The 20015-nt window shown below is 38.1% G+C and overlaps 1 protein-coding gene across 2 annotated transcripts; it reads left to right on the top strand.

The window, feature by feature from the left end:
• Positions 1–1416: 1416 nt before the first annotated feature.
• card14 (caspase recruitment domain family member 14) lies at positions 1417–18251 on the top strand. 2 transcript variants are annotated; one of them, XM_015375792.1, is made up of 20 exons: positions 1417–1728; positions 2813–2950; positions 3038–3363; positions 6335–6442; positions 6563–6682; positions 7131–7256; positions 8179–8328; positions 8424–8546; positions 9631–9731; positions 10150–10205; positions 10408–10459; positions 10763–10979; positions 11054–11180; positions 12550–12790; positions 12880–12943; positions 13031–13151; positions 13263–13427; positions 14347–14465; positions 14773–14888; positions 16377–18251. In XM_015375792.1, exons 1-20 carry the CDS (start codon positions 1515–1517, stop codon positions 16582–16584), a joined length of 2892 nt encoding a protein of 963 aa, XP_015231278.1. In that variant the 5' UTR covers positions 1417–1514; the 3' UTR covers positions 16585–18251. The 2 variants fall into 2 exon arrangements, with proteins under 2 accessions (XP_015231278.1, XP_015231277.1); XM_015375791.1 differs by having other exon boundaries at positions 10405–10459.
• Positions 18252–20015: the final 1764 nt, after the last annotated feature.

The following is a 20015-nucleotide window of genomic DNA, read 5'->3' as shown; positions in this document are numbered from 1 at the left end:
AGTTTGAGCTGTGTAGCTGCGTGTAACGACTGAAAATATTGCACATATTGCTCGGCTTTAGACAGTTTCCTGGATGAAGAAAAAAAAAATAAAAAAAAATATATATATATATATACACAGCTATAAAGTCTTAGATGAATAATCTTAGGAATGTACTGTTCCCGTTGCACAAAGTATGTGCTGCTTATATATTTTAGCATCTCAAGATTTCTGTGCTTATTTAAAAAGTTGTTTTCTTGTTTTCATTTTCAGATTGGTGACTTTGTCATATGTTCAAATCAGTCCGCTAAATGGCAGTCTGCCATTCTAAAAATTGCAAATGATTCACAATGACAGGTCAAACTGTGACTGTCTTGTTAGATAACCATGGTTCGATGTTAATGTATAACTTCAGTTGAACTGTTTCCAAATATGGAGACGTTCAACTTCTATTTCTCTATTTTCTTTATGATAACCCACCTTTTACATAACCTCTCATATCCTATAGGAAATTTCCCCATATTGTTTTGCCTTTACTGTTTGGAGTAACATAAGGCAGATAATGATGTTGACCCAGGCCGAGTAACCTACAAAATGCTGGATCCTAAACACAGAGAAAAAATCTCTGGGTTGCAGGAAATAAGATCAGAGTAATCAGTTAAACATCCTTGGCTTATGTACTTTGACTCTTCATTGTGGTTATGCATTGAAAGGCTATTTTCATATCATTTTCTTTGAAGCAGCCTTTCATAAACTAGAAGCATTTATCAGTCTTTAAGACTTTGTCAGTGGATAGGATTTAGAGTTAACTCAAATGTGCAATTGGAAGCTATGTGTAAAAAAAAAAGCTTTCCCCAACCTTCTTTACTGCATATGAGCTTGCTAATAATAGACTTCCTTTGAAGCCTTTACACATATATATCATGTACACCGGCTTCAGTTTGTATACATTCTCACTCACACACTATGTGTTTGGCTAAGAAAAACACTTTGTCCTGGTAATATTATATCCTTCTGTGGAAGAGGACTTTGCTCTGCACTTCTGTGTTTGCTCCAGTCTGTGATGCATGATGTGTGTTTACCCTGCTGTGATTAGGGATTATTAAGCTGTACTCCCGTATTCTCTATTGTGTCTGTCTTAATACAACATAAATAAATAAAACTATTGTTTTTAGTCATTCTCTGTGGTAAAGATATTTATTATTCATGATACTGAATTTGAATTTGTTTTTTAATAGTGTGCCTAAAATATGGCTGAGTGTGAAAACGTGGGTGTCTATTATCATTAACAGATGGTTTTGTCAGCCCCTAGCTGAGCTGCAACACAAAGGTTGTTACACAGGTTTTCCAACACGCCCACATATGCATGCTTGAAATAAACACCAGGGCGTGGAAACTACCCTGCCTTTTTTTAAATCATACTTTGTTTGGCTCCTTCACTCAGCCTGTTGATTTGCTGTAGAGGTCTGTGTGTGTTGGTTGTCACCTCACCGGCTGCAGCTGTGTGTTCACATAAGTGAAGAAACACACTAAGGATGGCCGGGGAGTGTGTTCCAGAGGGTCCCAACCTGAAGGAGATGAGCGAGGAGGAACTCTGGGAGCTGATCAATGACAACCGCCACCGGATCTCCTTAGGGGTCCGACCATGCATCTTGATCCCGTATCTGAGGCAGGTTAAGGTTCTCACGGAGGTGGATGAAGATGAGATCCTTTCCTGTCATAATCTGACTAACCGCTGCATGAGAACAAGTAAGCTAACTAAATGTTCTATTTTAGGTCTTCATTATGAAAGGAAAGCCAGATCTACTGAAAATGATTAGAATAACTGAAGATTTCACCGTTTAGAACTGTTAAATTATGGATTCATATTTGATCTAATATATGGCATGAGGCAATCAAATTTATACAGAGGGGCTAAGCAGTAGTTCCCCTCATCACAGAGATCCTCAGTTTGTTTCAGGTTTTACATTTTTCAGTTGTTTGTTGTGAGACAAAGATTACCAGAGTAAATGCAAAAATGTTAAATATCAGTTTGATTTATTAAGGGAAAATGTTAGCCTGTCCAGCATGGCCCTGCGTGAAAACTAATGGTCACCTAAACCTAACAACAGGTTATGTCATTGTGTATGTGGCAACAGTTGCCATCAATGATTTGTGATAATTGCTATTGAGAGTTATATAATATTGTTAAAGAATTTGGCCTACTCTTTGAAGATGTGTTTTTGTTCACTAACATTGGTAGGTTTTAAGCATGCAAGTCAAGTTTAGGGATAAGAAGATATTTAACTCTATAGATGGACATTCTGCTTTTTTCTTTCTGTTTGTTTTGTTAGCTTTCTTTGCAATTTAGGGATCATTTTTCTTGCATGCTTCCCTTTGGTTTAAAGAGACATGATAATGGCTATAGGAAATTATATTGTGCTTTTTGAGAGTGAATCAAATAGTAATTTGTCTTAGAGTAACATTTGATGATCTGAAATATTTACTGTGTCAAAATTAAGCAAAAACAAAAAATCTGTAAAAGCGCAGATAACTTCAAATCGATTAAGACAGAAAAAACTGTTTTACATTGTCTGAAAACAATTTCCTAATTCTAAGTGACACATTTCAAAATGATGTGGAAAAAGAAAAAAAAACAGCTGTTGAGTTTATCTTAAATCTCAGAAGTTCTGAGACTGACAAAGGTATGCACAACTGGAACAGGGACGTGCTGTGTAGAAAAAAAACATCAATTATCATTTCTTTGGTGTCTCTGCAGTAGTTAGATTGCTGATATTTTTATGCTGTAAAACTGCATTCGAGGTATTACGACGATGATTGTATCTCCTTTTAGGCTACATGTTGGATCTGTTGAGAACACAAGGAAGAAATGGAGCTATAGCTCTGTTAGAGGGCCTGATGATCCATTATCCAACTCTCTACACCCAAGTTACAGGACGTAAGCCCAGCACAGAGCCCTCCAGATTCAGTGGTCAGTTACCTGAAACACCTTCCTACATTTTTAGAAGATGTCTTTTCTGTGATGTACAAGAAGTACAGGATCTTTTCTTCTTCACAGGTCTGATCAAGTACTCGGAGCTCACTGAGTACCTGATCAGGGCGGTAACAGGAATGCAGACAGAGTTGCAGGAGGCCCGCAATGAGGCTGGCAAGATGAGCGCACGCTGCTCCTCCTTAGAGTCGGAGGTTGGACAACTGATGGAGCAGGAAGAGAAGTCCAGGAACCTTCAGGCAGAAAACGGACGTTTGCAGAGACACTTGAGTTCCTTGCAACGGGAAGTTACCAAGCTGAAGGATGAAAAGTGTGATCTATACATCCGCTACACTGTTGCTATTGAAGAGAAATCTGCTCTTAACGGCCGGCTCCACGACCTGAACCTGCAGGTAAGCTTCAGAAAAACAAACAAATTGATGCATATATTCTATCAAAGTAAGAATAATCTTCGATATCTGTTTTCTAGCTTATGAATGCAAAATTTAACAAAGATGTATTTATTTTTCAGTTTTAAATTTCTAATACTACTTTTAATGTGAAAGGTACATACAGACACTAAGTATTTTTGCAAATGATGCATAAATACAGAAATACTAATAACATCATATAAAAAATACATCAAAAATTAAAAAGGAATAAAAAGATGGAATTGTAGGAGCCTGGATTTCCCCTTAACTCCATCCTAGATTAACAACAACTAGGCTCTTATAGGGAGTTCATTAAGGTGCAAATAGACAAGGGTTTCTGCAAATCTTCAAAACCCAATATAGTGAAAGCTGTCAACATAAGGTCTAAGACACTTGCATAGACTCATTTAGTCTAGCACCAATCTTAACATATTCTATATTCTACTCAGATCTTCTGTATGTTCTAAATATTCCAGATTGGGCTACATCAGAAATGAGCAGATAAACTTTATTCGTATAGCCCATTTTAGCAAAAACACTGTTTAATGTGCTTTATATGCATAGGAAAAGAAAGCACAAAGTAGGCTGCAGAGGTGTAATGAAGAAAAATAAATTTAGACCTTAGACTGAAATTAGTGATGTTTCAGGTAATAGTTCAACTACTGTACAAAAAGTCAGACAACTCAACAAAAAATAATTGGACTTTGATTTGAGCTTTTATTGTTCCCTCTTTGGTACAAAAATAGATATTTTAGGTGTTTTTTTTTTCTATTCCACAGAAGGAAATGTTGACGCATTCATGCATTGATTTCTTCTGTGCCTTTATTCCAGCGCTTGAATGGCTTCATAGTCAACTGCTGACAATGTAAAGTGCACCTGTGTGTTATCTACATAAATGTGATTACCTATCCTGTTGTTTGTTGTAAGCTGAGCCTGGGTGGGGTGCATATCGAGAATTAGGAAGCTTTGTGGAAAATTCTCTTTAGCTGTGGCCGGATTTATATAGTTTTTTAACTTTTATGGCCCAAGTGGCCTTTATTTATCAGCAAACAGACAGGGAAGAAAGTGGAGAGAGTCATGCAGAAAACCTGTAGGTGTCCAGGTTGGGATCTGAACCAAGGAGAGCTAAGTCTTCACCTCTCTGCCATCGCTGCAGCCTGCAATGCTTACTTTAACAGGAAACCAAAAACCCACCTGTTTTTGTCCTGGAATGTTGTAGTCTATTTTGGTGTATGGCTTATGCGTTTGGCCATCTGAATCATAATGATTGTTTGTGCAATCTTTTTTGGAATGCGTTCCAGGAATTGAGGATGCATGGAAGATGAAACCGCATACCACCTTTCAGGGATTCACAAAGATGGCTTCCTTGAACCCTCTTTTAAAACATTTGTCCTCTCTTTCCAAATTCTGGACATTGTGGTCATCATAGGTGTGACCTTTGCTTTAGTGCAAGCCAGCAGAATAGCAAAGACTGTTGAAACGTTTTCAGAAAAACTGAGAGAAAGTCAGTATAAGCGCGTTGTTGTGTCATGATCTGAATTACTGAGAATTTACACAGACAAGGATTACAATGATCTGTAGCTGAACTGGAGATAGAAAGCGTGGGTAGAAGGTGGTGTGGTGACTAAGCTTAGAGTCATTGAAACCCATTAGTCTGACAAGAGATATTTTTAATAAAGGAGATACCTCACCTTTTTTAGGTATTTTGACCAAAACGTCACAAGAACTTGATTATTATAACAGCACATTCATTCACTTTGTCTCATTCAATAAGTATTTCTGAATAGTAACTCATGTTTGTTCTTCACACAGAGGTTTTTTTGAACCGGCCCAGACCTAAATCATTTCGGTATTACGCATGTATAGATTGTATAGATAGAATAATTAAAAAATAGGTATCCAATCTAAAAAGATAGGAAAGTACATTTTAACATGGTATTATTATTTTTTTTTAAATCAGGATCACAAATAAACAAATTCAGGTTCCTTATATCAGCATGCGACAGCAAACGTGGTTGAGTGGTTGTGTACACTATAATAAGTAATTTGCTTTATTGTTTTATTAAAGATTTTTAATAAAAGTCAAGTGCTTCTTGTTCCTCATCTTCTTCTTTTATACATGATCTGTATTACTGCCATCTTCTCATGGAAATGTAGAATTTATGCTTCTTAAAAAGTTTGTCTACCTCTAGAGTCTTCTCATTATCACTGCAGACCTATTACTTCGACTGCATAGATTCAGTCCTAAGTGTTTTTATCTTCTTACTTTTCTAATAAACTGCCTGTGTTGCCAGGTTAGCCATGTTTAATTTACTATATAGGAAGGCTTGATTAAAGGTCACAGGTAGATAGACTTAATTTATTAAGCGTTTTCTAGTGATAATGACCACTCAAAGGGTTTAACACTAAGGCAGTTCATGACTCTCTTCTCTGGCTTTTGACTTGCTGCCCCCTCTAAGATTAAATGTTACCTCTATTTGATTACTTTTTTCAAAACTTTTATGTCTTTCAGCTTTTATATGTTCCCCTGAGTAGAAAGGAATCATATCCTTTTTTGTTTTGTGTGACTCAAAGCTTTGATTAACACCTTTCTTTGTCATGGGAATAGGGCTGTGCAGAGGGAAAATGCCTTTAAAATTTCTGTAATCGGGTGTGATTTGGTGGCGTAGTGGTTAGCGCACACAACCCATGTATGGAGGCCTCAGTCCTCAACGCAGTCTACCCGGGTTTGAATCCTGTAGTCCTTTCCTGCATGTCTCTCCCCCTCTCTCGTACCCACTTTCTTATCAGCCTACTATTCATAAAAAACAAGCCACTAGTGCTGTAAAAACAAGAAAAACATAAAAGGTTTCTGTAAAACAGACAGCACTGTGGTATTTAAAATCAGCTTTATTCTAAATTAGTTCATGGCATGTGATTAAGAACATTAGCATTTATTGGTCTTTGATGACAGGTATATCAGCTGCAGACGGAGCTCCAGAATATTCAGATGGAGAAGGAGTTCCACAAACAGCGCTCCCTTCGAAATCTTTCCTCTTCTCACACCCCACAGCTGCAGGAGGTCAGAAACCTCTATAATCAGGCATTATTATGTTTTTTTCCCAATTTATTTTAGAAAGAGAAAGCATCAGCAGTTCCTTCTCTCTTAATGATATTTCCTTGTCTGCTTTGAACCTGTCAGGCTCATAAGGACATCCTGGAACAGGACCTAGCAGAGGCAATTGACAGTCAGGTGGAGCTTGCAGAGCACCTAAAGAGCTACAGAGAAGAAAATGAAAAGTTGCTGAGAGAAAAACAAGGGGTATGTGTTCCGCCATCAATATGGGATCTGGGAAAAGTATGCAAATTTGGTTTAACATTTATAAGGATAAAGGTCACTCATTTATAGGTAGAGTGACCTTTAATTTTATTTATTTTTTTGGAGTTCGAAACTGTATGTTCATTTAACCATGAAGAGGTAATTGTTGATTCATGTCTGTCTTTCATACATACTAAACAACTGTTACAACTCTTCCAATGAGTAAATATAACTACCCAAATCTGCTGATGTGGTTAATAAATGCGACATGCCATGAGTAAAGTAGAAACAAATAACATTAACCATGACGTAGGTGAATTCATCCTTCAACCAGAGGAAAATTATGTTGTTTTTTTTCATAATAATAAACACATTAGCTTAGTGACAAAATTTGCATCTGATATTTTGCTTGTTCTTAAAGAATTTGTGGTTGTTGATTTTTTTTTTTTAGCTCCTGGATCAAACAGAGACTCTGAGCCTCCAGGTGCAGCAGCTTTCTCTGGACTGTAAAATGCATCAGCAGAAGAGCACTGTGGTTCAGAGTCAGATGAAGGAGCTTCAGGTTGAGAGAGACCAGGTAGCTAACTATTCCCCTTAATACCCCCTTAATATGCCTGTTGATTTATACTTTACCTGCAATGCTCACCTGGAACTGGTCGCCTGTAATAACATTCTCATTGTTCACTTATGCAACATACCAACAGTTTGAGTAATCAAACTCTTTTGTGTTCTTTTCAGCTGTATGCTTTAAGCTTGTCTTACGTTCCTATTCTAATTTAAGTTTTAAGTTTTTATTTTTGGATGAGCAAACACTGTAGCATAATTTAATAAAAAAAAAAAAATCTATCTAGGCAGAAAGGTTTGTGTTTTAATTTAAAGGGAAAGCATGCTTTATTGCACACTTTCCTCCCTTGAGGTCTTTGGCTGCTATTTGTAAGACTATCTCTGTTCTAAGAAAAACGCAGATGTAGAATGTGACCGCACCTTAGTGTCATCAGTCTACCTCACTGTGTGACGCTTCCTGAGTGTAATAAACTGCTCATGCTTGACATTCTTTTATCCAAATCAAACATTACTTTTTAATCCTGTGTTTTAAAAACACTGTTATCTCCTAAGAAAACCATCTCTTATTCTTAAGTGATGTATTACTCTATCACTAAAGTATGACAACGTAATAATAATAACCTATAATATAACTGGGTAACCTTATATAACCACTGTATTTACATAATAGCATGTATTAGATTACATTTTAAATAGTTTGCAGTTTTATGTGATTTGTGAAAATAAAAACGACGGAAAAAGGAAGTAGATGTTAGCCAGCATTTGCCATCTTATAGAAGCATTTAAACAAACCCTTGCATATCTGCATTCCAGGTTGTAGATGGCAAATAACAATTTTTTTAAATTGTGATAATAAAGATGTTTTTCCGAATAAATCAGCAATCTGGCCCAACAGAGTCAGCAATGCATCTGTATCCGTTTTTTGTTTTAACTAGGCCTACCAGTCCAGAGATGATGCCCAGGCTATGATCGCCCGCATCCTGGCTGAGAAGGACACATTGAGGAGTCAGCTGGTGGAGCTCCAGGAGGCCGTCTTTGCGCTTCAAGCTAAGCGGAGCCCTAGGATCAAACTACAAAGCTCGGATGTATGTTTATAAACTCAAGAACGATCACATTCTGTGAACGCAAACCCATCAGGCACTAATATGACTCCACTAATGCAATGGGGTTGTAATTAAAGGTGAAGGAGAGGAGCTGGGACAGCGAAACCTCCAGCTCTGAAGAATGTCTGCTTCCTGTTCGACGAAGGCTTCGACGCATGGATGCTCTTAACCCCATGTCCCTAAGTTCTTGTCTTTCAGAAGTATGTCACTCTATTTTAAGGAAAACTTTATTACTTTTAGGTGTTTTTTCTAAACTTTAAACTCCTTAAATGTTATTACAATGATTGCAACTATATGTTGTAGACATACACAAAGTAGCAGTTTTTCACGTTTTTCTTATTTCGTTATCATTCCCATTCATCCCTCTCATGTGAATCTATTTGTGGTTTCCCCTAATCAGCTATGCACATCTGGAATGTTTTTTTGGACATACTTTCTCACAAAATAAGCTCTGCCACATTAAAGTCTCAGTTGGATTTGAGTTTAAACTTTGACTGATACATTTTCAAAATGAAAACATAATCTCGTTGCTGCTTCATACATGACTATGTTAATGAGCTCAATAACTCTGAGCAGCTTTCCCTTCCCTGTTGAGTACAAACATCTAACAGCATGATTAATAATTACTCTGTGCCTCATGCATAGCCTTAGAAGAACTGCAAACAGGAGTACCTGTCTTTCCACGCTGACTCTCCTCTTGCCATACCTCCATAATGAGTAGATTGCTGGAATTTGTTCTGTTTATTGATTTTTTTTCCCCCAGAGTTAATGGGCCTCTGTGCTGTTCCTCTGACTAATGTCCTGTTTGTCTGCCCTTTCAGTTTAAGCGAAAGGCTACATTTTAATAAATTTGCTGTTCTTCCAAACCTATCCCATTTTATGAAAGATTAACTGAAAAGTTTAGCTGCTCAAAGTTTGAGACTTTGTTTTTTTGCTCAACCGCTTTAAACTTCTCTACCTCCTTCTCTCTGACCCCTTTCCTTGGTTCCTTGGTCTTCCTAGATGCTTTTTGTTCTTCAATGTTCTCCAACAAAGCTCTGAGGCCTTTACAGAACAAGCTGAATGATATTGCATATATTTTACCGACAGCTGAACTGTATTTGTACAGGCAGGTAGTAGACATTGATTTCTTATGAACAATATAGTACCGAGGGCTGAATACAATTTGCAGTTTTACTTGAACTACATAGACAACAATGACACATTATGCTAGCAGAAACTAAGAAACTTTGAGTGCTCTAATTTTCTCATTATTTTGATATTTTCTTTATTTTTATCCTACAGTCAGAAAATGCTTTGCCGACCAGTGTCCGATCCAAAGGTGTCGAGCCACCCAGTCCAGAGTCTCTCCGTCGAAGACAGGAAATTTTATACGAAGACAGCAGGTATGTCTGCGTCTTTTTGGCCGATGTGTGTGTGTGTTTTTTCGTTTTTTTTTTGCCTCCACAGTAACTTTGAATGAGTCATTTTAAAAACCTGGAAAGGGATATTTGAACTGTTCTTTCCACTGCATTGTTCCTGTACTGTTGAAACCTGTGGCTCCGGTGGATTATTAATTCACAGGAATGTGAGGTGCAAGTCATGCAGTCCTAGAAGCAAAATGTTTTATTAGTTGTGTCCCTGTAGCCTAAGGGAATGCTCAGTGGGAAGCTTGCCAAAAGCTTAAGTTTTATCATCCAGAGGCAATAATTACTGCTCCCTAGTAAACCATTCTGTGCTGTTGCATGATTTCATCTGAGCTATTTAAGACTTTGCTCTGCATACATATTTCCAAAGTACATGCTTTTTCATTTCCTCATGTAGTTTGGAGGCAGCAGAGACTGACTCTCTACTGGATGAATTTGTGTTCCTTCCTGATGGTATGTGGGACAAAACCTTTCTTACAGTGAGCTATTTTAAGTGTTTAATACTTTTCTCTTGAGTCAAAAGACCTTTGTTACTTATTGTTTGAAGCTAAACTTTGCCAAAATGGAAAATTGAGACATGAACTCTAGCATATTATTGGCGGGTGGAAACAGTCCTGGTGACAGTTCACTTTATAAGCTCTCTTTTGTTCAGCAGGAGGTGAAGACGAACAGAAACCCAGATCACCCTCTACTCGTAGCTCTGTCTGGTGAGGAGTCCACTGATAATCTGGCCTGAATTTGCTGGTATTGTTACCTGAAGAAGAAGCCAGGCTGATTGTAACACACTAAATGATGAAGTGTAAAAGTTTTAAGCATAAACCTTTCAATTGAAAAACAAAAACAGGCATTTTAGTTTCATTAATAACACTATGTACTGTAGTGTGTCTCAGTAGTTTTTAAACTGATTTGTTATAGAAAAAAATCTGCCCTTGAACAAACATTTTGCAAGATTGAAATTTTTGAATAAAACAATCCTGAAAATCTATCCCGGCTTTCTCTCTTCTTCTCAGCCTCTCCAGAAGCTCAGCCCCCCCCTTCCTTGTGCGCTCTCGTCCAAAAGCGATACGTGTAAACGGCCGTGTTCTCAGCATCTCCCTCCAGTGTGAGGCACTGCTTAGCCAGATAACTGTAGTGGGAGGAAATAAGTCGGGGGTGTTTGTGCACCAGGTGACTGAAGGCAGTGCTGCCCATACTGTTGGCATCTCCCCTGGGGCGCAGATAGTGGAGGTGAGTTTAAAGAGGAAAAAGGTGATGAATATGCATGTGATGAAAAGGTCCCACATCATGTTTTTGTTCTGCAGGTCAGGCATGAGCAAAATAACAAAGCTCTGAAGATGGTGTTGGAGGACTCCACTTTAGAAGAAGCTACATGGGCTCTCAGCCAGGTTTCAGGCTTCTGTCAGCTGTCGCTTCGCCCCAGGCAAAATGGTAGGTCCTACAGCATGGGAAAGACTAACATGAACCTGAACATGTAGCAGAGCCACTGTGAATCTGTTTTCTTCTTCTTCTTCTTTTTTTTTTTACATTGATACACTGACTAAACAATAATGGTTCCAAGTGGTGTGAAACTATCAGGAAGTGGATTTTTCTGGAGATTGTGAAATGAGATAACGACTAATATTTAAACCTGTAACAGGCAGAAATAATGTCAAAGACTTGTTTCTGTGTTTCACTATTTGTCAGTTATGCCAATGATTAAAAACAGCTGCTGCATTAAAGTGGAGTAAAGAAATCATGGAGTTATAAACCAAACATCATATAATGCATTTTAACCTAAGCTTTAAGATTGCTGAAGATTCATTCAGGTCATATAGTCATGCAAATCCAGGAAGCTCTTTCAATTCAATACATTTTGAATAAAAAAATAAAAAAACCCGGATGGGAAGCAAAATGTCTTCAAACTTTGAAACCAAGTCCAGTGGATTTGTTTTTTTTTACTCTTTTGGAAAGCTTTAAGATTCCAGCCTTCATTCAGTTCTTAACATCTTTGATTATGTTATTGTGAAGTTCCTCTTATTTTTTTTTTAGAAACTAAAGGTAAACACTACCAATTTCAGCTAAAAATAAAGGTGGCTGTTGACTGCATTCCCTTTCAGATCTTAGCTGCACTCACGCTGCTTAACTTAATCAGCACAAAGGTGCAGTAGACTTCCAGAGAAGCATGCAGTCCATCTACATTCCTTTCAGTGCTCTAGAGTTTCACTTCGAATGCAAATACAAGTGTGAGCACCTCTCATTTTCCATCTGTTGCCTCTTTGTTTTTCTGATGTTTGATCTATCAATAGAAGGCTTGTTTCAGCTTATGGCAGTCTGTGCTCTAGATTCATGCAGTGTGAACCCCAGATGACCTCAGTCAACTTTTCTAATGGGCTATGGAGCATTTAACCAAAAGTATAAACTCATCCATCCAAAGCAATTCATTCAGGTGTTGCAAACACCCTAGTGCCCGTGATGTGCGCATGAAATACAAAAAAGTTAAAATAGTTTTACGGTAAAAAAAAAAAAAAAAGGGACATCTTAAAAAAGGAATGCTGTATAGTTGTTAAAAAATAACATACTCAACTCGAAACTAAATATGGTGTGTATCTATCAAAGAAAACAGTTATCAACATTTAACTAGCTGTGTGGACCACTGTTTTGAAAGGACGTTACCTAATCTCACCTCAAAAAATAAGAATTAATAATGATGAATGATGAATTTTGCAAGATCAAAATCTTCATATGCAAAAGGGGAAAGTTTAACAAAGGAGTCCACGTGGCGTTGCAGTGTGTTTAGTGTTGTTATTATCCCTCACAGACTACGAGGCTCTGCTGCAGCAGCTGCAGAACAGCAAGATGTCATCAGGAGACTCCTTCTACATTCGGGTCAATCTATCCCTTTCTGCCGGTGCCAGCTGGACCTTGGCCGTGTCCTGCAATGATATCCTACATGTGACAAACACACGACCTGCTGGCACTGAGGATCTGTGGCATGCCAGCCAAGTCCACCCGTGTAAGCTGCTCGATCTCCAGAGCGGTACTGTACCCAATTATTACAGGTTGGTGCACTGCTGTGAGCCTGTAGCAGATCATAAAAGGTCAAGATGATGACATTTATGGAGTAATAACAGATTTCTTTCTGTTAAAGGGCGCAAAGACTATTGATTCAAACAATTGAAGATATGAGCTTTCAGACAAAAAAGTGTCAAAAGGTAAAAAAAAAAAAAAACAACTACAAGCCAGTTGACAAATCAAGAGATCAATGTTTAAAGTCGATCCTGGAAAACTCCTCATTTCAGGTTGGGCGACTGAACACACAAAGCGAGCAGAAGGTTGTGAGAATTGTAAGCACAGGGCGTCAGGGGAGGAACCCTCTGTGGGTCAGTGTGGAGGAGGAAAACAACAAGAGCACAGAGTCAGGTACAGTAAACTACAGCAGTACTGTCACATATGGAAAATCCTCATCTCTACTTCGACTTTGCTACTGCAGTATTTATAAAACGTTTTTTCTCTGTCCTTCCACCTCTCAAGGTCCTCCATCAGCATCCAAAAGCTGTGTAACCCTCATGCCCTTCACCCTGGTTACACCTCATTTCCCTCCAGTCTGCAGACCTATCCTGCTGTTGCCTACAATACTGGGCCGCATGCTGGACAAGAAGCTGGCCAGCTGGCAGGGCTTCCAACTCTGTGAGCCTGGTAAGAAATGCTGTAGCCTCATTAGAACCGCCACAAGGAAACAGGTTGTAACACAGTGCATACAATTCTCTGTTCCTCTTGGGTTTTTTTTTTATTTTTATTTTTTTACAATTTTTCCTTTTATAATCTTAAACCTCAATGTGTCTTTTTCATTTTTCGTAAGCCAACAAAGTAATGTAGAACCTGTGAAAAAGATGGTTTCATATTGGCTGGTTTCATGTTGACATTAAGCTCAACACATTCAAACTCTTATTTTTACCAATTGTATAGATTTTATTTACCAGCATCAGAGTAAAGGGGGAGGGGTGCACACATCACTCTTCAAATTTGAATTTAAACATTTTTTTAAACTATTTATCCTTTTCCTTCCAGTGTTACAAAGCTTGTTGTTGGTCTGTTGCTTAAAATCCAAATAGTGCTAAACAAAGTGTGTGCGGCTATAACGTGACAAAATGTGACTCAGTTTAAAGGCCATGAAGGCCATTTGGACCCACCGTCTGTTCTGTAGACATTTTATTGCTGAGATTACTGATTTATCTCTTCCTCTACTTCCGACTTTACACTGAAGTGATGCTGTGTCTGGCCAGCTCTGTAAATAATCTGGTCTCTTACTGGACAGGTGTAAACATTTTATGGTTTTGTCTGTAATGATAATTCAAGAAGGAAATAAACTTGGTGGGTAAATATTTATTTTAAACCACAGCAGCTATAAATAGCGAATGTGTGCCGATGTTCAGCAGGTTACAGTAAATATTTGTTGACCTTTGACGAAAAGTTTGATGATTTCAACAGCAGTGAACAAGAACATGTAACTGAGAGAGTCAAATAATCAGTCCTTAGGATAACCAACACATTGTTGTCTCGTGGGAGCTCTTTTCCTCTCACCTCCTCCTTTATGCGTTTTTCCTTTTTCCTGCAGAGGTTTTGACCTCCAGCGAGCATGCTGCTCGACTCCAGAGGTCTGAGATTCTGGAGGAGGTTGAACCGGGCGGAAATCAGTGCTTCACCCTTCAGAGTGTTGACAAGGTCATGAAAAAGGTCAGGAAAACCTCCAATGCTTTAATGACTAGGAGTCAGTCATCTTTTGTGAAGAAAAGTAATGGAACTAAGTTCAATCTGTTTGCAGCCTCATTGCTGTTAGATTGAATAATTTGTATCTGTCTATATATGCACTTCTCCACCTTCTCCTCCATGTTGTGGTTCATCTAGAGGCAATAAAAACAAATAAAAACAAATAAACAAGCAGAAGAGACAGAAGCCTATCAGCTGACAGCAGTATTACAGACCAGTGATGGATGTTGATTTGGCAGGCATATATCACCCCCCATCCATCTTCTTCTTTCAGGGCCTTCACTGTGTGCTGCCCTTAGGTCTGGACTGTGTGCGTCGGCTGCACCGCTACGAGATCTTTCCAATTATCATATTCATTGGCGTATCTGCGCGCAGTGCCCGTAAACTGAGGTATTTTGTCTTTTTCTGGCTTAAACTTTGACACCCTTCAAACGTCTTTACAAGTTGTGTTGCAGTTATTTTATGTGATAGGCCAACAAAGCGTAGTGCATAATGGTAGCTCAATGGTAGTAATATAGTTCATGGTTTTTAAAGTAAGTTAAAGTTTCATTAATCAGCCCTAAACTCAATACTTGTAAATTAATTCCACTGCAAATGATTTCCTTCAGAAGTTGCCTAATTAGTAAGAAGATTTGCAGTATAATGAGCAACATTGCAATCATGGTTTAAATCCAGTTAATTTAAGGCTGAGCAGCAGCAGGTGAGCAGATTAATTTTCAGGCAACAGGAGCTGCAGAGATCACTTTTGTGTTAAAGTAGGGTCTCAAACGCTGGTCCTTAAGATCTGCTGTCTTGCAGGTTTTAGAGGCATCCCTGTTCCAGCACAAATTAGTCAAAAAAAAAAAAAAGAGGGAGTGGCAGCCTAGTGGTTAGGGCATAGAGCTGGGAATCCTGAGGTTCTGAGTTCGAGTAGACTGCAACTTCCTGAGCAAAAGACCCTTAACCCCACACTGCTCCCTGGGCGCTGCACAATGGCAGCCCGCTGCTCCACAAGGGGATGGGTTAAATGCAAAGAGTGAATTTAGTTGCTCTGTACTTTTGACAGTGTGAGGACAACAATAAGCAGGCAGAAAAAATATTGCCTTTGAAATCAGTCATTGTTAATGGGAAAATTTTATAAAGCCAAATATAAGGCAATCCTTAACTCCTGGGTGAAGGCTGGGACAAAGGCTGATAATCTAAAAGGAAAATAGCTGTAAACATACAAAAGGCTTTCATGGAAGAGTTCAGATTGAAATATGCTTAAGTGTGAAAATAGCTTATTTCTAATGGAGTAATAAAAAGAAAAAAGTTGCTGTTTTAACGAAATGTGGCTTTACAAAGTCTTGAGGGGGAAGTGCTGTGGACAAATGTAACCCAGACACTCCTGTTTTTTTGGTGTGTGTGTTTTTTTACTAAAGGTTACACCTTGGCCTATCTAAAAAAAAACATTCTTATTAAATGCATGAACCTTTAAGGTTAAGGATGAACAAATGGGAAAATGGTTTGGCGGGTTTAACTTCTCTAGGACTGTAACATTAAAACCACAGACAGGAAAGTGGTCACATTGCTCAGCTATTTGCTTTCAATTGTTAATATCACAATTTTTCTAAAAACTGCTCCCAAAAGATATTTTCATTCAAAGATGGGTTTACTTTAAATTATGACATTCTATTGTTAAATGAGGTCTTAATTTGACTCCTAATTAAAATAAACTACATTTCCCCTTTATATATGATTAGCAGTTAAATATTTACTTAAGAATACGACCTGACAATACAGATTTATTACATTTTTACAAAACCATGATATTCAACATAAATTATGCGGTAAGGAACTCTATTGAAATGATGCATGTTTGAAAGTTATTGCTCCAGTTTTAAAATGTTCGTGCTGCAGGTCAAAGCTGCAGCGTAAAGGCCAGACGGAGGAACAGCTGCTGTCATGTTTGAAGAGCGAGGAGCCGCTGCTGGACAAGCTGCCGTGTCTGTACCACAGCATGGCTCCTGACTCCTGGTGTGACCTCAACTCGCTGCTGACCAGCCTCCGCACCATCATCTGGGAGGAGCAGAGGAAGATCGTCTGGGTGGAGCCAGATCTGTGGTGAAGATGGAAGAGAATGCTTGATTCTCAGCTGTGGATACCACAATAATGAATAAGCTTTACAAGAGATTTCTTTGTAAACATGAGTATGTATCTGTGATACTTTTTAGTATATAAGATATTTATAGATTGTATTTGTTTATAACAAGCATATTTAAACACTCAAAAAAAAGAAGTAAAAAAAAATCCAATGAACTTTGTTTCCAAGTTTGAAGATGTTTCGCTTCCCATCCAGGAAGCTTTTTTATTTAAAAATGTCAGGAATAGTGTTGAGTTCGAGGTTTTATACAGTGGCCCATCAAAACCTTATTTTTGTTTTGAAAACATGCAAATTGAAATGGATGAAGGGTTCCATTCCTTTGGAATGGGGCGTTTGGCTTCTTTTGTTAGCCTGTCAATGTATGACCCATACCTTACAATGTCTCTAAAAGGGTTGTTGTTAAAGGGCATTGTTGGCCTGGCTGAATAGGCGAGGTCTTCTGCTCTTCTGTAAAGCCCAGCGTACACCGTGCGATTTTCGGGGCAATTTTCCAGTCATGAGAGAATCTTTCAATCGGGTCGGCTTTCAGCCTGATCATGCGCTGTGAGTTGTGTAGTGTACAGGGGGTTACGAGCACCGATCAGCCTCTCACGACCACCTCCTGATCAGGAATTGTGAGGTCGGATTTTTTCCCGACCGTCGTGGGGAAATTGCTCAGTGCACATGCACAAACAAGGATACTTCTTTTTATTCTTCCTCTCAGATGTAAACACAGTAGTGTGGCAGGGATGCAATGAGTGAAATGCAGATCCGTCTGCAAAATTGACGGACCGCAGCAGCCACGCCTGCTCATCCATGTCCTTTTTCCAAATACGTGGTCGCCCTTTCTTTCTAGGACCCTCAGCACAAATTAACAAGGCAGCCAGTTCATTATAGTGAGCTTAATATCCCTCTTCTATTTGTTTGGCTTCAGGATAGAGAGCTACAGAGCAGCTCCATCTCACTGCCGAGCTGAGTCCGACATGGTTTTTAGTTGCACAGTTTGAGCAGCTAGATCGCATCAGAGCGTCGCGCCGAACATAAATCGTGAGCTGTGAACTCACCCTGTACGACTAAAGCCTGTGTTTAGTCTTACTGTTTGACCGGCAGCTGCGTGGAACAATTTAAAAAGAATTGCACAGTGTATGCCGGGCTTAAAGGGGTTGCAATGATAGCGGGAAGGGATCAGCTCAATTGCTCAAAAGAATGTCTGGTCCTGAGGACCACAATGTTCACATTTTTGACAAAGAAAATAGGTGGTTTGAGGGGCGCGAAGGAAGCCATGTTAAGAAAGAAAAGCCAACTTTAAACAGAAGAGGTGGACTTTCAGCTTTCAAAAACCTACAATGCAGCTATTGAGTTAATCCCTTCCCACTATCATCGCTTTAATTGAAAAAACTTCCTGGATACAGTATATTTGTTTACCATGTTGGTTTTGTTTCTTTTTACTAATGATTTGGCATTGGTTGGCTGTTTGGGTGCACACATTTGGTTGACTCGTTTTGCCACAATTTTCTTGTATGATTTATTTAGAACTAATTATTTTCTATTGAGTGTCCAGTTCCTGTGAGGCTGTCATGTACAGTAGGCTTGGCTGGGGCGGTGAAGCAGGAGTCCCAGCTGCAAATAATCTCAGTGGCTCTGAAACTTGTTCGGACTCTGCCACTTACTTTTTAGTTTACGTTTTAGTTTTTTCATCTCTTGAATTGAAAAAGCTTCCTGGATGGGAAGCAAAATGTCTTAAAATCTGGAACAAAGTACAGTGGATTGTTTTTTACTTTTTTTTTTTTTTTTTGGAATAACTATGACCTGGATGACAGAGAAACTTCACCAACATATTTAACACATTAACTGTAAGGAATTATATTATCCTTGTTAGGTTGTAGGTAAGTTCTTGCTATTATGGATTGCATCTTTTGTAGGTCAGTTTCAAACCACTACATTTGCCACTACTGGCTTTGAAATGCTATTTGGAGGCCATTTTGTCCTTATAATGTTTTTTATGTAATTTATGGAATATAAGGTTCTTAATAAGATTTGAAAAGCTTTACAGATTTCTCTGTAAATCTAGTTTCTCTAAGGCTGCTTGTCTTATGTTGTCCCTAACCCCTAACTGAGCCCTCAGTTGGACACATTGTGTATGTGCTCTCTGAACTCTGTTATGATCGTACTTCCTTGTAGCTTATGTTGTGGTACTTAACAGCTATGATGCAATCACAGAAAAGCTTGCTCTTTATTCCTCTGTCTCTCAGCAACCAGTTTTGAACTTGAGCATGATTTCTATTCCTGAATGCTTGTCTCTGCAGCCTCTTTGTGCCTCTTTGCGTTTTTTTTTTGTTTTGTTTTTTTTTGCCAGACTTCAGAGTTTCTTGGCAATAAAAAAAAAAAAAACAGCCCCATATATCTCTTTATCTGGAGTATTTATTTTAATAGAACATATGCTGATTCTTTGATTCTTTAGGCTATTAAATTTAGACGTTTTTTTGTTTTTTGTTATATTTAATTTCTTACTGTTTAAGTTTAGCATAAATATATAAAAAGAAGGATGAAGGAACTTTTAGATATGCTGCTGATCGATCTGTTACCCTAACAATACCTGTTCATACAGTGTGTGTTAAAGAGCCATAATATCACAGTGAGATTCACTGTTTCTATCCCTTGACTTTTTTTTTGTCTGTGATAATACATTTAGTTTGAACCAGCTCTATATTATATTTGTATGCTATGCTGGTTAAGAGTAAACCTTACACAGTGTGTAGTATATCTAGGGAGTACTTTTTCATAGTAATGGTAAAAGAAGAATGGACAACTTTTTCTATTTATAAAAATCTGGTAGCATAAATATATTTAAATTGATCCTGGGAGAGGGAATTTAAGGTTCATGACTCCAACTTGTCATATTATTAGAGTTTTCTGAAACATATGGAAAAGTTTGAAGTTTTATTTTCTTGTATTATTTTCTTCATATTTGAATTATTATAACTGAAGGATTAATATTTAAATAGTTAACAAATTATTTCTTAAACTCATGTCTAACTTAATTTTAAGGTAAGTGATTGATAGGCATTGACTTACAGCTAGTCTAAGGTTTTCTTGGAAATACAGTTTTTATCCAAAGAAACAGCAGTTATGATGATGTCCTACAAATAAGCTGGATCATCCCTGCAAATAATTCTCTATTGCTCTATTGCTTAAACATAAATCTTGAAAACCAGGCCTCTCTGACTTTATACAGATTAAGAGCACAGCTGTGAGTGACTGTCTTTTGACATCAGTGCCTCTAGTGGCAAAATAAAGTATTGCAAGAAAAAACAGCAAAACTTGCCTTTTTTTTAACTTGCTTTTCAGGGCTTCTGTAGAATTGCTTCTCTACTATTATCCTGAAAAAAGTGTAAAAACACAATGTTTTAGTGGAT

This window comes from Cyprinodon variegatus, unplaced genomic scaffold (genome assembly GCF_000732505.1).
Source record: "Cyprinodon variegatus isolate N-32 unplaced genomic scaffold, C_variegatus-1.0 Scaffold126, whole genome shotgun sequence".
Lineage (NCBI taxonomy): Eukaryota > Metazoa > Chordata > Actinopteri > Cyprinodontiformes > Cyprinodontidae > Cyprinodon > Cyprinodon variegatus.
The sequence above is the reverse complement of the archived record's forward strand: the minus strand, read 5'-3'. Positions and strand labels throughout refer to the sequence as shown.